Source organism: Brachyistius frenatus, unplaced genomic scaffold (genome assembly GCF_029030835.1).
Source record: "Brachyistius frenatus isolate BFR_SWC_R1_liver_20210118 unplaced genomic scaffold, ASM2903083v1 Contig_42, whole genome shotgun sequence".
NCBI classification, from domain to species: domain Eukaryota; kingdom Metazoa; phylum Chordata; class Actinopteri; family Embiotocidae; genus Brachyistius; species Brachyistius frenatus.
In genome coordinates this window covers 1,834,608-1,853,153 of record NW_027210641.1, presented here as the reverse complement: position 1 = coordinate 1,853,153, position 18,546 = coordinate 1,834,608, and the positions used below count along the sequence as shown (strand labels likewise).

Sequence of the window (18,546 nt, the reverse complement as noted above, 5' to 3'; positions counted from 1 at the left end):
TCGTGAGCACTTATCTGTGGCAATTAGGAGCCATTTACAAGCCATTAGATTGATCAATGTACCTTAAACAATGGGAATGATTTATTTGGTCGAACAAAACGCTCTGCATCTATTGTGATGAGTCTAAGTGGGGGTGCATCCATCAACAAAAGATAAATGATTAATTCAGACCTATTCATTTAAATTCTTTCTACAAAGCCGGCCTCACTTGCCTCAAATCCAGATTATTAGAGCCTCATTTTCTGCATGTTAAACTAGACAGGCTGCTTGGATTGGGCGATGGTTTTTGGCTGTGCCCCTGTGTGCTTTAATTTGTATTTCTGCAGAGCGAAGTTTATTTGAGGATGTTTAACTAATTGTTGTAATTTTGTGTGCTCATGTGGCTACACCTGTTTCTCTCAAAGGGGTTGAAGTAAACTATGAGCGAAGGGATGTTTATTTCTGTGGTGCTGAAGCTGTACTTTTTTTTTTCTTATCTGATGATTCCACTTATATTACAGAAGAAGATCATTAAATACAAAGAAATGAGCACAAGTATGTAGATTTTGTCAAGATGCTTTAACTTGGTGTATCCTCCTTTTCTTACAGATATTTCTGAGTTGTAATATTTATTCTGTACCATTGTCTAAATGTTACTTTAATGTTAAAGAACTGTTTCTATTATTCAATCTGCCATTTCCCGTGAGTTTGTTTTGTTTCTTGCACATTAAGGTTGGCAGGTCACTCTTATTTTGGTGACAGCTGAATGAAGACCTCAGTGAGAAATATAATCAACATACAGTGAAGTACACAGTGAACTAAACTGACTGACAACAGGGATTTATTGCTGCAGGAAATCAATAAGATGTAAAACAAAGGGACGTTGTAAAACTGCTCGTATTTGTCAGTATTAAGGCTGTGAATTTCTTCAATGAGACGACAGTGAAGCTTGATGATTTAAATGTTAATTGAAAGCAGACAATACATTCAAGCTTCTGATAAAGATTAACCCCACGTTAAATATTCACTTCTCAACAGTATTACATAAGGTTGATCTTATAGGAGCTCATCAACCCGCATTGATATTATCGACAGCTAAATTTGGAGGTGCAGGTCAGTTTGCCAGCTTGCAGTGTCAACTTTCCTTTCCAGAGGCTGCATGTTCTATTTTGAGCGCAGGGAGCGAGATAGTTGAAGTGCGGTCGACTGGCTGGTCTGGAGAACTTCGCTCATTTTCTGTCAATGAATGTGTTTTTTGAGGTGGTGAGCTGTTGTGGAAGTCAGTGAAAACTTAGGTGTGAGACATGGCTCCAAAGAAGGTGTGTTTTGTTAAGGAGTGGATCCTTTCAAAAAGGAGCATGCACTGCAGATTATGTAATGCCAAGTGCTCTTTCTGACTGCAGACATTTACACATTGTCTTTATTAGGGCAAAGGAGATAATGGACCGAAGCCACCACCACTGATTGGAAGGTTTGGCACCTCACTGAAAATAGGAATTGTCGGCCTGCCCAACGTTGGGTGAGTAAAGTGTTTTTATTTGTATAGTTTAGATACTTAGGACTCTTACTCTCTACCAGTAGGTGTTCTGTCTACTCCTAAACTATATTTGTGTGCTCTCACCAGCCAGGGATCAAATCCCATCAGTGTTTTTAACCCATGTATTTCCTTGCACGCCTCTCAACTTTCTCTATTTAAAAACTGTGAGCTACCCATCCTTCAACACAAAGCTTCAAACATTACTACTTTTCTAAAGAATGTAACAGCCGTTAAATGCTATGTGTGTCAATAAACCTACGGCATCAAAGAGCTCATAAAACCCTTGGTTTTAATGAAATGTTTAAAGTAAAGCATTTATTCTGTATCCTACGTCCCTGAATCTGGGAATGTGAGGTTTTATTCTTACAGCAGTGGCTATAAATTAGAGAAAACAAAAGTTAAATTCTGTGACACCTTGCTGATGAAATTCTATCATCATCCATCTACGTTTGAATAAAACTCTACGACAGCAACCACAAATGAATATATTCTTTCCACTATCTACCACAGTTGTAGAAAATAATGTTGAAAGAATGAAAAGCATTAACAAACTCTTGCCCATTTGTTTTGAATGCCCACTTATCACTCATCATAGTACGCCGCGGTCAAAGGTCAGGGTGCATCCCAGACAGCTTTGTGGGTAAATCACTGGGAAACAACACATACACTAACACATTCATACCTCGGGCAATTTGTGAGTTAAGAGGCTGACACACTGTTAGCATGTCAGACCTGCTCAGACAAATCCATTTTGTCAGCATCTACCAAGACCTTCAGCAGCATCAGTGTCACAGTGTAATCACAGGGCAGACCCTCCATGGCTTCCTTCTAGCCCACCTTGGAGTTACAGGGAGGTCATCTTCAATTCAGCTGACAGGTCCTCATCTCTTTGCAGCTTTGAGTCGTTTGTTTTCAAGCAGTCTAGAAAGTTTTGTGAGACCTAAAATCTTCAGGTTTTGAAAGGACAGGAAGGTCCCTCATTTCAAAATGTAATCCGGTTATAATTTGCAAATTAAATCGTTGTTACAGTTTCATTTAAATTGTAGACAGGCTGAGTTTTTTTCTTCTTTTAAACAAACAGTCATTCATTATATTCTAGTTATTGATTTTGGAGGAAACGTCAAGTTTTCTATAGACCTTTGTTCACATTTGGTGTGTATTTGTAGCTGTTTTGCCAGGTTTTGAAGATTAGTGCACAAAGATCCAGCTCTCTAGTGGCCAGTGTTTTCATTTCTTACTGCAGAGAAACCACAATTTCTTCCTGGTATAAGAAGTCGAACTCACTGAGGTTGTGGCCTGCCAGGCCACATTTGTGTCAAAGTAGAACTTGTCGACCCTCCTATGGTTTCTACGTGGATGAACCATGCTCAGATGCCAGCCAGCTGTTAGTTGGGTGTAACTGACCATTCTTTGCGCATGGGAAACTTGAGAGTGTAATTCAGCCAAACTCTTGGCTATTCCTACACTTAGAGAACCAGCACATTGTCTCAATATTGAATGCCATTAGCTCGGGAAAAAAATGTTTTTGACAGTTTAACCCTTTATAAAGACACAGAGATACACATTGCGGTAACTGCCTTCTGCCCGGTGCCTCAGCTCCATTTTCCTCATAAAACAGATTAAGAAGCCAATGTTTGAAAATCTACCTCCGATATCTTGTAATTTCCTATTAGATTTGTATGTTTTTCTTACGTGAGCAATTTTTTTTCAACTGTTCTTGCATACAGAGAGGATAGATGTGTGCTCAAGCACACAATCTAACAGTCTCATCATGAATTAAGCAGTTTCTTGAGGATAACCCAGATGATTAAGATTATTAGAGGCATTCAAGCAGGAAGACAAAGTCAACTCACTCCCTCATTCAGGCTGGTAAACTAGTCTGAAATTCTGCATTTCAGATCTGGGCTGTGATAAACACAAACGTTGATCATTGGAAACGATATTTGACATACTGCAAAACTACATGCTCGCTTCCACTATATTTACTATCATTGTTATTTTTCAGGTTGCCTGTAATAGTCAGCCAACTCTGCCCTCTGACCCCTGAAGACATTAATACATGTATGGACATGTGTTGGGATATGCAAAATCACTGCACCTGTGTGCATTCAATATACAGTTGTCTTCTTCATGATTAACTTTGTATTCATCTCTTAATTTATCTTCCTTTAACTCCCTTATTTTGGTTTAAAGTTGGACACTTTTGAATTGACTAATTTACCAATAATCCATTAAGGGTAGTATCACAAATGTGAATACGTTTGTTTTCTTGCCGAAGAAACAATGCAGGTTATATGCAGACATATGGATCAAACAGTATATTGGAGAGACTGACTTTAATGGACTCTCTGATCCATAAATTGGATTGGATGAATTAGTCAATAATGAAAGTCAAACCAAGCTTCGCTGGAGAATTATACACCAATCAAAGGGATCCTTAACTTGCACTGAAAGACTTACAATATATCGTCTATTCACCAACACCATCAGAAAGATGAACTGAGACTTTAATCTTCCAAAAAAGCACTCCATGATTCTTTTGTTCAAGCAGCCTATTATTGTTTTTCAGTTATGAGCAACTTCTAGTCGTAAAAAAAACAAACAATCTGATGTCCTGGAGAAGTGACGCAGTTCAGATGACGTCAGTATGATGAGAGTTTTCTTCTCAGGAGGAGACAGGGAGGGTAGACGGTTCGATACAACAGCAGACCTGGGTAAAAGAGACTGAAAGTTGTTTCTTGCTTCCAATCATGAGCCAGGATCGTTTTTAAAAATCACATCTGTTGTTGCCATGGTGATTGGGCTGGCACAACTTTTGGAAAGAAATAACTTTACGCAGAACATGACGGCATTTTAACCAAAACCATTATCTTACTTATCTCTAACCACACCTTTTTGTACTTTAACCTAACTGAGGACATTTATTTAGGAAACACTCCTTTAGGTCGTATTTGAGGGTCGGAACATAAAACTTACACAGTTGGAGGACTGATTATTAGCTCTTAAGTATTTTCATGAAGACAGAGTCAAAAGGTCATAGCATTTTTCGTCAGAATAAAATTACAATGTTTGATACCGAATTATAGTTCAACACTAACTTAAAGCATCTTTGGAACTTTTGACTAAACAACGACCACCTGGATTTATTTGTGAAATCAATAATCTTAATTCTAGATTCACTTGATCCACTTACTGGCCCTTTATGGAGATTTCTCTCACCGTCTTCATCAGCAGATGCTGTTAATATGCACCTTTGGTCATGTGACAAGCCTACAGGCTACGCATACATGTACACTGTTTACATACTTTCCTATAAGATTAATATTTACTGTATGTCATATATACTGTATATAGCCCAAAGTCTGAAGTATTGCTGTATAAATATTTGTGTATTTGATATTTCTAATGTATTATAGGCCAAAGTAAACTCATGGCAAATGTTTAGGTTGATGCTGGGCCTTGCCACCCTTTATTTAAAATCCAATTTCATAACTACTTCTTCTCTAAAAGTTCCCACCACCCACCAATGAAAAACGGCTTGTCTACACACTTTTATTATTACTGTTTGGAATAGATATGCACCGCAATAATTAAGAAATTTGCTGTGAAATTCTTTATACTATTGATTCAAATGTTCCACCTGAGTGTGATTGTAATGTTACTGTGGATTGCTTTTTTCCCCTCAAGGTGACCCATGGACAGCCTTCAAGTGTGTCACAGAATCAATCTGGCTTCATATAACAAATGAATACATACACTTTACCAGTCTCAAGCAATTTCATGCCTATAGGATTTAGCAAACAATAATTTCAATGTGAAGCAGTGAGGAAGGGGATAAAGATGGAAAGTCCTGGATTATAGTTAACTGCCATGCCGTTATTACTCCTAGACACTTATCATTGTCTGTAGATTTTGAAGTACACTTGAGCTGCTTTTGGCATAGAAAATAAATCTCTCTGTGATCACAACATGAGGCAACGTTTTGCTGATCCTGTTCAACAGCTATCAAAAATGTAAATTGCCCCTCGATCCAATGTACAATTGATCTATTATGGGATTATCTAACCTTGTAATCGGCTGAGTATTTTACAGAGTATTTTTGATTCAAGAGCTCAAATATTCAGTCCACTACAATGACCTGTTTTGTTGTGCATGAAAAAAAAAAAAAAGAAAAAAGCCAATCTTGCATAATTTACTGAAGTGTTTGAGGATCATGCTGTCGGCCCATCGGGCTCTACACACCAGCACTTTTAGATGTCTTGACCTCACTGCTGTTTTTATTTTCAGGAAGTCAACCTTTTTCAACGTGCTGACAAAGAATCAGGCTTCAGCTGAAAATTTCCCCTTCTGCACCATTGACCCAAATGAAAGCAGAGTGCCCATTCCAGATGAACGCTATGATTTCCTCTGCCAATTCCACAAACCTGCCAGGTATGGGGTCTCATCGTTCGCGTATTATTCACACTTCAGATCTGTAGTCTCTGACGTCCTCTTGCAATAGGTATGAGAAAACCTATGACAGTGTTGTTGACATGTAGCTGTGTGATGGGTTCTGTGTGATGTTAGATTGCTGCTCCAGTCAGCTTCTTTCAAAGAAAAAGCTGAAGCATCTCAGCCTCCAACACCTGGTTATAATATACATTTATATAGAGGAGGCTGTTCAAGCAGGTTGAATTCTGATTTGTTGTGCTATACTGGGTATAATCTACACTTGTATACTATAAATCAAACACATTCAAAACACTTCTATTTGATAGTAATTACATCAGTAACCATACAAATAAAAAACACGTGCGGAAAAAAATGCAGTGCAGCTCTTCTGTACCTATAGTGGCTGTCTACCCTTACTGCCTCTCTCCAGATAAAACTGCCGATATTCTACGTATTTCCTACTGTAAAAAAATAGTGAGTTAATGTTACCAAGTATTGTTATCCAATAAGGTTTTTAGTCTCCCGGTATCAGTGAGAAATCCTGCTGCTTTAAATTGCATATTACCAAATATGTATTAATGCAGAAATGAAAGAAGTCTTTTAATAAATCTAGTATTTACTCCTGTTTAAATAATATTTGTTAAAAAATGATCATTATAGGCATTGCAGAACCTTTTTCAAAATAATTAAATGACACATTTGCGTCGTATTAGTAAATATTAATGTCTTGGGGCTGAGTGCCACAGACAGGGAAGGGAAGTTGTGAAACTTGGAGGACTAGTTGAACACCAAAACATTGCTAAGTGCAACACGAGTGTTTTTGCTTGTTTGAGGATGACGCAGTCATAATATTCCCGTCCAGCACCAACATTGTTTGAATAGCAAATACATGCGTGCTCATCAGAACAACCTTAAAATGAGGTGTGGTCAGTACCTTAAGGCAGCTAACAGTGACTGACCAACAAAAGCCTGGTCTTAAGTCAGTTATCTTACTGTTATTATAATGGCTTATTACAAGATAAGACAATATCTCAAACTATAAACTCCCCCTTGAGTTTAATCTGCACCTGTTTTAAACTGAGTGAACACACATGGAGTTGTGCTGGATTGCAGCATACAGTAAAGCGGTTTCTATTTCATACTAGATTTAGGAACTTTTCCCTTTTGCTTCTTGGTTTTTCAGCAAAGTTCCAGCATTCCTGAATGTTGTTGACATTGCTGGCCTGGTGAAAGGTGCTCATGCTGGCCAAGGCCTGGGAAATGCCTTCCTGTCCCACATCAGCGCCTGTGATGGCATCTTCCACATGACACGTGAGTCACAGGTTGAGGGCTTCTTTCCTTCACAGGATTTCATACCATCAACAAATCATGTGATGAAACACATGTGCAGTATATCATATTCTATACTTTAGCTAAAATGATTCCATTCACAACTTTTGGTCTGCAGTACCAGACCTTTGAAAGCAGAAGCCATAGTTTCACTGAAGCTCTGCTAGCAGGGCATCTTGTGTGGCCGGTGCCAAGATCAACAAAACAGTCAGAATTAATGAAATCAGACCAAACCACACATTCCTACGAGGAGGCTCCCTGAATGAGAATCACAGGAGTGGGGATTGAAAGGGTCTGTGCCTGGTTTAGACTTCACTCAATCAGTAGCATATTGTGAGGATTGGAAACATCACAAATACTGCTGAGAGGGAGCATCGCACATATTATTGTAATATGAGTCCTAAAGGCACTTTTGATTTAGTTTGGATACAAGAGGTAAGTAAGTTATTAATAAACATACTGAGAACAAAGATATCATTTTTTTAAATTTTACTTTACCTTTTCTTTTTTTACATGCTGCACCTATTCTAATCACTTCCATTATTTCTAATATTTCTACAGTAATGTTGTTTATTTGGTATGATTCTTAATACAGCCTTCTTTTACTTTGTGCAAATGTAATTTTCTCTGCAAATTGTTCCCATTCTGTCTCTCAATGAGAAAACCTTCATATCCCTCTTCCACTACCGCAGGTTCTCCCATGTGTCTGACATGGTCTTTGTCTTAGACAATTAAAGTATTACATGCCAGAATAATTCAAATTACCGCAACTGAAATTAATGGAGAGGCCCTTTTAAAAATAGCTGAATTTGTTTGCTGATTGTATGCTGTTATTGACTTTCCCACTGTGTGAAAAGAGCTCTGATTAGATTCAGTGGTGGCAGGCATAGAGCGGACGGATAGAAAGAGTTAAGATTAAGGCCATTTTGCTGTATTGTTCCTAAGTTGACTCTGTGTATCACTGACAAACATATTACTTCTGTTTCAGTGCAATTTTCAAATAGCCTTTCTGCATGATGACTCTGTAGTTTGTGATAAGTGGATCTGGAAGACCACCCACTGTAAGGCTTAGTAATGATTTACAGAGAGGACAAGACATGTCAGCTGAGATAAACAGTTGTCAGTTAAATTTTTCTGGAATAAAATTAAAAGAATATGGTTGATGCTATTTTATTGTCAACAGATCCCATGAAAAGATCAAAACCAACCATGTGCTAGTCTGTCTTTTTATACTTTATAACTTAGGTGCCCTGTCTGGCTCTCAGTCAGTGGAAAGCTCCTTTGTTCTTTTTAAAGGATCACTTTTGTGATTCTGTATATTTTATTTATTTGTCACCGAATCTCATAAAATGAAAAAACAACAACGATGAATTCAATACCAACAAGTATGGTCTGTATCTAGTGCCTAATTTAGCTTATTCCACTCTGAATTCGAGCACTTTTGTTGTCAAAAAAACCATGAAAACACATCATGGAGCCACACCGTTTCACTGGGTGACACGTTACGACATTATGCAAAATATGTGCACTATAGTTTATATAAAAATCCCTCCACCTACGAATAGTACCACCTTCACAGTGTCTGAGAGTAGTTTCTGTAAGGCAGAGGTAATTGCACATGCTCAGATGCACACTGTGTTTGTGCTGCTTTGTTAGTTACCACAACTTTAGACTTAAGAGATGTTTACAATGCCGAGTCCAATCAATACAACAAGCATTAATAGACAATATGTAACTCACAAGAAGAAACTATCAGATGCAATGGATCCAAAGAGCCGTAGTTTTATGAGCCGGAGTGTTTCAAAAGAGAAAATACAAAAGAGGTGTGCTGAAAGAGACCGAGCTAGAGCCAGAGAAAGAGCAGACACCCGCGATACCCCATCGACTGATAGACCAGGACGACCTTTCATGTGTTCCACTCGCCGCTGCACAGCTGTGGCAACGCCGTTAAATGACATTTATACATTGACAAATTAATTTCCTCATGGCACCAAATCTAGGCAGCGTCCGACCCACGACCAACCTGTTGTGGTCCAAAGTAAAACATCCCTAACATGGAAGAACAAATTGAGGTCACATAGATAAATAAACTATTTCAAACTTTGGCTGCACAGAAAATACTTGTCAGTCGTATCAATTCATGATTTCATTTTGATAGTAAGAAAAGTTTGATTTAAAGGATTTTCTGTATTTTACTTTTAACAGATGAACAGTTTATTTTCATTTTTGGGAAATTTAACATTCATGATATAGACCTATATCTTAGTATAACTCATGGGAGTATACCTTTTTATATACCCTACCATATACACGGTGAAAAAGACCCACGGTTCTTTTTTATTAGGCCCAGATGTATACGCCAGATCCTCACCCAAAACCAACTCTTTTGTTTCTCCTCACACAAAGAAGACAAACATTCACAACAATCGGAAATAGAAATCGAAAGCTTCTTGTGTGTGAGTGTCTGCAACTATCTGTTTTGGCATGCCATTGTTTCCACTGCTGTGAAGTCCTTAGAAACAGTGTGGTTTGTTTCACAAGTTAACCATTAAACATAGCTGCTTTTGTTTCATAATTATATCTATCTGGTGTTAAGGCAGACTGCAATGCTGAAGCCACTGCTTTTATATAGCTTGATTATATGGTTGTGGTGATCACACTCTTTTTGTGTCGGACTGAGGAGTGGTATGTTTTTTTTGTCTGGGAATTAGAGGAGTTTATACAGATAGTGCAGAGGCAGTTTCATCAGTAACATGAAACAGCCCAGTTTAGTGGTGTGATTGTGAGTCCAAACTGAGGACAAGACCAATTGACTCAAATCTAGTGAAATTAAGTCTTGTTGACTTTTAGATATCAGCCCACGTTTCTGCCAATCCTGTCTGAGATTATTTTATGGTCACTCATTTTTTTTTTTAAATAAGGTTATGACCACAAGTTTTTCCAGGGTTAGTCACACTGGATTTTCCTCCGGGCTGCACATTAGGAATATTTTTATCCCCTAATGATTTTGAAAAGCCTGTGTAAACAGAGGATTTGCTTTCAACAATACCCTCCAAAAACTATACTAAGTACATGATGACATCCTGAAAGCTGATTCTGTTGAATGCATGGTGTTTCCTGGCTTCATAACAAAACTGTTTGCAGGCTAAATGTTCCCAGTGCTTCTGCAGCGACTGGGAAGCGGTTGGATCGTCACTGTCTGAGACAAGACACAGACATGTTCTACTTCATCTACTCTTCTGTTCCCTTTTAGCAACTCTGCCAGCTCACCTGGCCTTATTCCCAGATGTTTGGTTTCTAGCAATTAGATGTTTGAATGCTCACGCAGTGCCCAGCCTCCATCACTGTAGGAAACCTCTGCTTCACTTCTAATGAAGAGTTATGTACGGTTGCATGACACTCAGTAAGAATCTAGCCTTAAGATACCGTGGTGTAGCACATTAAATCTTGAGGGACTTTCTGTGGTTGCGGTTAGCCGACTGGAAAGTACCTGTTATTTTTGGCGCAGACTTTTCTCTAAATGTGATATTTATTCACCTGAATTCCTGTTTAGGTTCTACCTTGTTATCCTGCCTGAAGGTGCAGATTAAACTTTCAGACTTTTAAACTTGATCAATTATGTGCAATCTTAGCTATAGAGCATTTGAAGGGCTGTAGTCTATTAATTTATAAATCATGTTTTATGCTGTTATTCATATTAATTAGTCAGCAATGGCAATCATTTGATAATTAGTTAATTGTTTTTGGCACTTTTCAAGCAAAAGGGCCAAAGATTTGAGGAGCTGCTTGTATCTCCTTCTTTTACAATATTTCACTCTGAACTGAACACCTTTGGTTTTGGATTAATAAAGGTTTGGGATTAGACAAATCAAAGAAGGACATCACTTTGAGCTGCCGGCAGTTGCAATTTTTCAGTATTTTCTGATCTATTGTCAAGAACAAGACTGTTAACTGTTTTGATTTGTTTTTTGTTTTTTTCTTGTGGGTACTAAACCTAAAAATATCCTAATTTAAAGTCGATCTCCACTAAAAAAAAAATGTTTTTCTTATTGCTCCTACAGTTAAATGTTTGCGCTTGAATACATAGAATGATATATGTGAAGAGTTTAAAACTAAAAGGCTGATTTCACATTCAAATGCTAAAGGGAAAAGTGTCTTTGAGCTCACTGAAAATCGGATATTAAAGGTCCTACGAGCAGGATTTGTGACGTCACAAAATGTTTGGAAAGCAATCGTGGTCCAATTTAAGTTAGTCAGTAATGTGAATGCTTAAAAGACTTACCTAAAGGTAAGAAAGGTATCTCACAACAACAAAATGACAACAGTTGTTCCTCTCCAGAAATTGTTTCTATTCACGCACCGCAAAAAAATGTTCATTTAAAGAGACTCAGTGTCCTCAGTGACCTCCACGTGAATCACCATTACTTGATGCACATGTGAATCTGATGATGAAGACTGAATACTTAAGTGAGTTGGTAGGACATTGTATTTGTGTTTGTTTATTGCATCATTCAGGCGTCATCCCACACTCAGCTAATCGCTTACAGTGAAAAAAATCAAACTGATTGTTTAGCTACAGGCGTTACAAACAAACTGGATTGACTATTCAGACAGCGATGATTTATGGCCGACCTGCCTTCCCACTGACGCCAGTAATGGCTGCGCTCCAGGATTTCAGCCTTATCATTCGCCAGCTCAAATTCTCAAACTTGACAAACGTCCAAAACACCAGCGTGCGGTGTGTGAATTTGTCAACAACTTAGTAGCAGAATCTGTTGCTGCATTGATTAAACAGTCGATGTTAAATGAAAAAAAAACTGATTTTATTGTTGCTGAAAGGCCTTCTTTAATAAAGTGGTATAGACGGTGGTAGGTCTAGTTTTCCATCCTGTCAAGACAGTGCAGTTTAAAGGTTTCGTATTTAACACTTACTGTGTTTTATTTGCTGTTTGTTTTTTTTGTTTTTATAAAAATGAGATATTTTTGTGGTTTTAAATATCGTTTGTGGGTTTAAATATCGTTTCGCATCTCTTGTCTTAAGTTTTTCTCTGGAACTCAACCAAGAACAGATTGTTTTGTGTCTGTGTCTTTAAGGCGTACTGACATCAATGAACCGCTCCTGTGATTGGCCGACACTTTTCTGAATGACGCATGCCCAGGCCAACCGCAGATTTTCTTCAGTCTTGTGGCTCTGTAGCTGTCCAGTGTTTTCATATGACATGAGCATAAGTATGTGACATCACAAACTTGCGAGAGTCCATACGACTTGTCCGAACAGCGCTGTTGCTGAATACAGGCGGTTTGCATTTCTCTGTGGACTCAGTAGTTTGACACACGCACTCAGTGTTGCACTTAGACTTGCTTTATAATCAAAAATGCAAAAAGTTAGATAATTTTTGGGGGGGCATTTAGCTTTTATTAGATTAGAGCAGTGGAAACAGAACAGGATTGTGGGGGAAAACAGCAGGAAAATGATATACATGAGGTCAGATGGGCAGGTATGCAGGTATGTGTTATTATGGTTTTTTTTATTATGTATGTATATTCTTACAGATACTGTGTTTCAGTGTCAGATTACATTGCAGCCAGGTGAACTGGTTTACAGGCAGCAAGTGACCCACTTCCATCACCATATTCAAACAAAAATACACTGTGTTGTATGACGGTCTCAGCGGGGTCCGAGCACCGGCCTCTGTTTTTATACTTGAGTAAAAGTCGTAGTATTTCATCATAAATGGGTCTTGTGCTGTAGGTGGTTCTTTGTTAACGTTAGTTGTTGTTTTAACCAATACTCCCCTCGTAAAATCTGTATCATTTAGCTGTGGTGGGATCATTCTCCTTTTGTGTGTTTTCGGGCTGTGTTGAGCTGCTGTCACAGCATTTAAATGAGCATTTTGCTTCAGCGAGAATGAAGAGTTTTTGTCAGCCTCCACTCATCGTGGATGATTAGAGAAAAATGCCTACCCATCTTGACTGGAGATCGCCACAGCTCCAGATAACATGTTCGGTGATTGAAGGTCGCAATATTTTGAATTCTAATGGGCCTGCAAGATGAATTGCCTGAAATAGACTGGAGAATTTTCCGGCTTCCTCCTCATGCCCCCCTTGCTTGTCCGCCGTGAAAAGAGCCACTGGGAATGGCAAGGCCCGATGATCATAGAATTATTGGATGGTGATTCTAAACCCTTCAAAAGGGAGTTGCTATGGAGATCTCGTTCCAAACGGTGAAATGATTCACCTTTGAAAGGCTGGAGGGCCTGAAAGCTGAACACATCATTGTTCAGGTGGCGGCTGGTTAGGAAATTGCTGGTGTCTGTGCAATCAGCAGCACTATAGTAGTTAGGGATCTAAAAAGGTTTGTTCTCTGAATGATGTGGGACAACAGTGGTCTGCATATGACAGTTGCTTTCAATCAAGGCACTCTCGTGCTCAGCGGTTCAACAAAATAAATGGAATGACAGAGGTTAAGCTAATGATAAGGGAATTAATGTCGTTGTTTTCTGTACGTCTTCGGTTCAGGAAAACCACAGACTCCCCACCACATTCAGTTTTCAGCTGCACACGGATCAGGCTTGTCTGAACGACTATCACCTTTTCTTTTTTTCACTCGGTGATATCAAACATGCAAAGATGCACCTTTAAAACTCAGTTTGATGAGACATTTCAGCTGTCAGTAGATAACATAGGGATTGGGGACACATTGTGAGGTACTGATATTCATACTATCGAGCATTGTGATTTCAGTGTGATCTGTTTTGAAAGATGGGATCATGTAGAAAACATGAGTGTATCTGAAGGGCTCCAACCCACTATTTTCTGGTGCGAAAGTGCTTTTTAGCAGCCAATGTATTTGGCATAATTGACATATGCAGAGAAACAAGGCTGACTATTCCACAAACTCTGTTACAGAGGCAGTGTGCTACAAATTGCTGTCAATTTCATGTATCCCCTAAAATGAATGTCAAGAAGATATTTCCTGAATGAACATAAATACCCTTATGTGTATTGCCAGTGTTTTTATGCTGGGAAGACATCCATAATGTGCTTTTCCTGAGAGACTCATAAAATAGCTTTTACTGCTCTGAATACCAGGAGAATTGCGGCACTGAGTTTGCATGAACATTTTAAAAGCAGCGCGAGGAATGCAAGTTCTTTAGATGTGCTCTTACCCATCCTGCATGTGAAAACATGCACAGGAAGTTAGAAGTCAATGAATACTGTAATTTAACTGAATTATGTTGACCACATATCCTCCCAGGTAGCAACATCAGAGGAAGCAGCTCAGTCAGTATTGATCTTGACTTGACTCAGATAACTGCTTTGTCTGTGTACCTGACAGAAAAGTAATGAGACAAGCTAACTCAGGCTTTGCTTTGTGTTTTTAGATGTTAAACTACTGCTCACTGAAAATTGAGAGCGGATTTCATGAAAAACGTTTTACAGTGAAATTTTGCACGGTAACATTAATGTAAAAAAAACATGTGCTTCTTTTGTTTTACCTTTCAGATACCTCTCATTTGTAAATGTCAGTTTCAAGTTATGTTTTTGGCTACACCTGCCTGCAGTGCTGCTGTAATTTTGCAGAGCTTAGCCTGATCCCTAATCAGTCCATTGAACACCACTCACCCTCCAGAGACTAAGCCTTTTGTTCCGTCAGTAAGGAAGCACCTGTTAATAGTGTCTCTTAATAACATATACTATTTGACATGAAGCAGTAGAAACTGAATAGTGAGACGGACCTGACTCCTGGAAGTGGGTCTTTCCAACCTCTTCCTTCTGTTTTTTGTGTTTTTACTGTGTTGTGTGTGCTTTGTTTGGTGCTGCAGTTTCATAAGGGCCGTCTTCACGGAGCCCTGCCCCGACCCGGTTGTTAAAGGACTAATTGTGGAGACTGCCCCATCAGATTTCGCTCCTCTCTTTCACTTCATGCATTTATTGTCCAGCTCTAAGCCTTGAATAGGAAGGCGGTAAAGTAGATGTGAATGTTAAATTAGGCGAAATTAATTAAAGTAAATCACTTTAGAACGTATAATAGTCAGAAAAAAGAGTCAGTTGATGACTAAATAGTGAGCGATCAGCTGCTCTCGCTCTTTGAAAGCCTGTTTGAAATTTTGAGGTATATTATTTTTTATTGAGAAATGTAACAGTAGTTTAAAAGCTGCTGATTACTCTAGACATTTTTCACAAAAGGATTGTTTTCTTCAGGTGTTTTAAACCTGACGTGTTGTCATTTGTTAATGCTTTCATTACAATGATTCAGACCAACCATGAGTGGTTTGTAAATCTGTTTTAAACCTCTTTGCTCTAATGAATATGTACTAAATAGAACAACAGACTCGTGGATTTTCCATTTGAAACACAGTTGATCAAAACTGTACATCATAATTGTTTATAATGTATGTATATTCTTGCAGCTCACAAAATGATTACATTGCATTATATTTTCTGAGTTCATGCAGACATAATAGCAAATTTTCATTCCAATCAGTGCTGAACAGGGAGCTGGTAAATTGGAGCAGCAAAACAATAATTCCACTGATTAGCCCCTTTCTGTGTGGCGTAAGTGAACTGTTTATACTGTGGAGTACCTCTGCAAGAGGAGAAGAACCAAAACAGCCTGATTAGGCAAAGAGTAATTGAATAAGTTCATTTCACCACGAGGACAACGTACAGGATGACAGCTTGCACAAAAGTCTACGGCTTCTGTTGACTTGCATGAGTAATAAGGTGCAGGGTTTTTTAGTCGCCTGTCACTTTGTTTTTGAGCGAGCTCGTCAAAGTCGTGTAGTTTAATGAAAAACCCTCCTTAAAAGATATAATTCTGTGCAAGTGGAAGATCAGTAATATGTTTATATGAATTCAGCTGACAAATTAGCATCCAATAAAATATTTTTAAAAAACACGGGTGCACTGGATCTTATTAGTGAACAAGATCAGGAGTCGATAGCTAGCAGCTCTTTGAGAGGCTGTTCTCCTGCAGGATGTTGCCTGAAGCTAAATGGAAGCATCAGAGTGACAAGCTTAGCATGCTGATGTTTAGCATGTACAATGTTTACCATGTAGCCTGTCAGCCTGCTAGTTGATTGTCTGGACTTGATTTCATGGCAAAGCAGCCTGTTTTCATTGACATCAAATGCTACCACTTTGTCAAAGCCTTCTGAGTCAGAAAGAGGAACAAGTTTCCCTTTGACGAAAGGAGGTCATGTGACGGAGTAGAGAGAGTGACAAGTCCACAATGGGAGGAGGTTGTGGTTGGTTGAATGTTGTTCAAGTCCGTGAGAAAGCAAAAGTCAATGTGGATTCCTAAGTAAGTTACTTTCATAACGTAAGCAAAGTCATTTATGTGTCAAACGTAATGTTACTTGTGTAAAATGACTTATTTTAATGCTAAGAATGATCCTTTCCTAAAACGATCCACGTGGTGTTTTGGGGCCCAAACGGCAACTTTTGCGAGTCGCCGGTAGGCTGCGACGAAATGGGAATATCTGACGCCCCGGTTGAAGAATACGTACCAAGTACGTAACCAGGATAGCGATCTGATTCGTGGAGAGTCTGGAGGACATTTTGCCTCTCAACGAAACAAACTTCCCTTCAGCAGCCTCGAATTCATCCTGGATGCAGCAAAGATTTACCTGAATCTCAGGTATGCTGTTATCCATCGTGACGTCCACATGCAGCTATGCGTCATCGATATTTTCTACACGTGTCACTGTTCGAACTTGCTGAGATATTATCTCGCAGGGCCTCACCTGTCAGCAGTTCTTCAGTCACTCAGGTGTCGACATGTGAACATGGATCGTTGGTAAGTTTCGGTGGCTCCATCGTGCACATTCCAAACACAGCGTCCCTCAACGCTTCAGTACTTAAAGCCAAGTCATCATTCACCTGACATCCACTTCCTTGTTGATTGAGATGGCATTCCCATTATGTCATCGTGTGAAACCTGACGAGTTATCTTTGTTGACTGATTTACAACAATGAGTGTAGCTGTACTCCAAATCCAACTATGAACTGTTTATCAAAGTAGCACGAAGGTGATTTAGTGACGCTGTGCAACTCGGTGAATACCATACATACAATGTCGAGGTACTTGTGTTTATCTTGTATCATGTTGCTGCAATGCAAAGTACATTTTTCTAAAATAGTTCAGTTTGCTTCTTCTTGCTCTAAAAAAGTGTTTGCATCAATCCTAATAATTTAATGATAGTAATACAATAACATAACATAGCCTATATCTGCAATAATATGATTCTTGTGCAATTTCACACTGTGCATTTTATACACGTCATACTTATTCTACTTATTATTTTTAAGTACTTATTGTTCTATATAAGATTTGTAATTTGATTCACAACCTGGAGTTGCACTCATAATTTTTGTTTTAGCCTATTTCTGGAAAAAAATAATATAATAATTTGTCTTTTTAAAAAAAATTTATTCAGGACTTGCACTTGAAATGGAGTACTTTTATCTCCCTCCATTGCTGAGCTGCTTTGATCTATTTTTTATTTACAAAAATAAATAAAAATACACTGTGCACAAGTCACGTGGTTTGTAAATCAAAAAACAAGAATAACATTCACTACAGTTGCCACTATTCATGTTGAAACCGTCGCTCTCATGTGACAGATGTAACCCTCCCACCCCACCCCACCCCACCCCCCCCCGCCTCCTCTCCCTTTCCCACCCCTGAGCTCTCCTGGAGAATCAGGAGTCCTGAGAGCCCCCGGTGGCTAAATGGTCTGCTTCAGAGCCTCATTACCTAATCACCAGCTCAGCCACAGCTAAGATGCAAATGATTAGGAGGAGGCTGTCCTCTTTCATTTATGAATGTTGACATTTTCTCTTAAACCATACTTAGTTTTGTGCATCTGTCCTATTTTTTTTTTTTTTTTAACTTAATGGCTAATGAGACAGAGAGGTAGAAAATACATGACCAGATGCTCTCCACTTCATGCAGATTGACAGACAACCCTGTTTTGTTGCACTTAAAGCTAATTTTAGTGGAACTTTCTTTGACACTCAAAGCTGGTTTCTTACAGTTCTGACACTTGCACACTGAAAAGAAGGATTAAATGTATTCCTGAACATTTGATCGTATTTGTTATGACTTTCCTTTGACTCCCACTGTGCTTTTTCATGTGGATGTTTATTTTTCCCATATTCTCTGCAAAGCTAATGATTTTTTTCTGGGCTGAATCTAATCACTGTTTCACATTTGAGCTCAAAAAGTCAATGTCATCGATTCTGTTACTCTGATTCTGATGTTT

The 18,546-nt window shown here is 38.7% G+C and overlaps 1 protein-coding gene across 1 annotated transcript in view; it reads left to right on the top strand.

Moving 5' to 3' along the window:
* The first annotated feature begins 1,165 nt into the window (after nt 1–1,165).
* The window catches only part of LOC138623208 (obg-like ATPase 1), a 38,091-nt gene continuing 20,710 nt past the window's right edge, over nt 1,166–18,546 (top strand). Inside the window, exons 1-4 of the mRNA XM_069702587.1 lie at nt 1,166–1,298; nt 1,407–1,498; nt 5,804–5,947; nt 7,131–7,258. Of these exons, the coding sequence (XP_069558688.1) occupies nt 1,284–1,298; nt 1,407–1,498; nt 5,804–5,947; nt 7,131–7,258 (379 nt within the window). The 5' untranslated portion in view covers nt 1,166–1,283. The remainder of the gene's footprint in view (nt 1,299–1,406; nt 1,499–5,803; nt 5,948–7,130; nt 7,259–18,546) is intronic.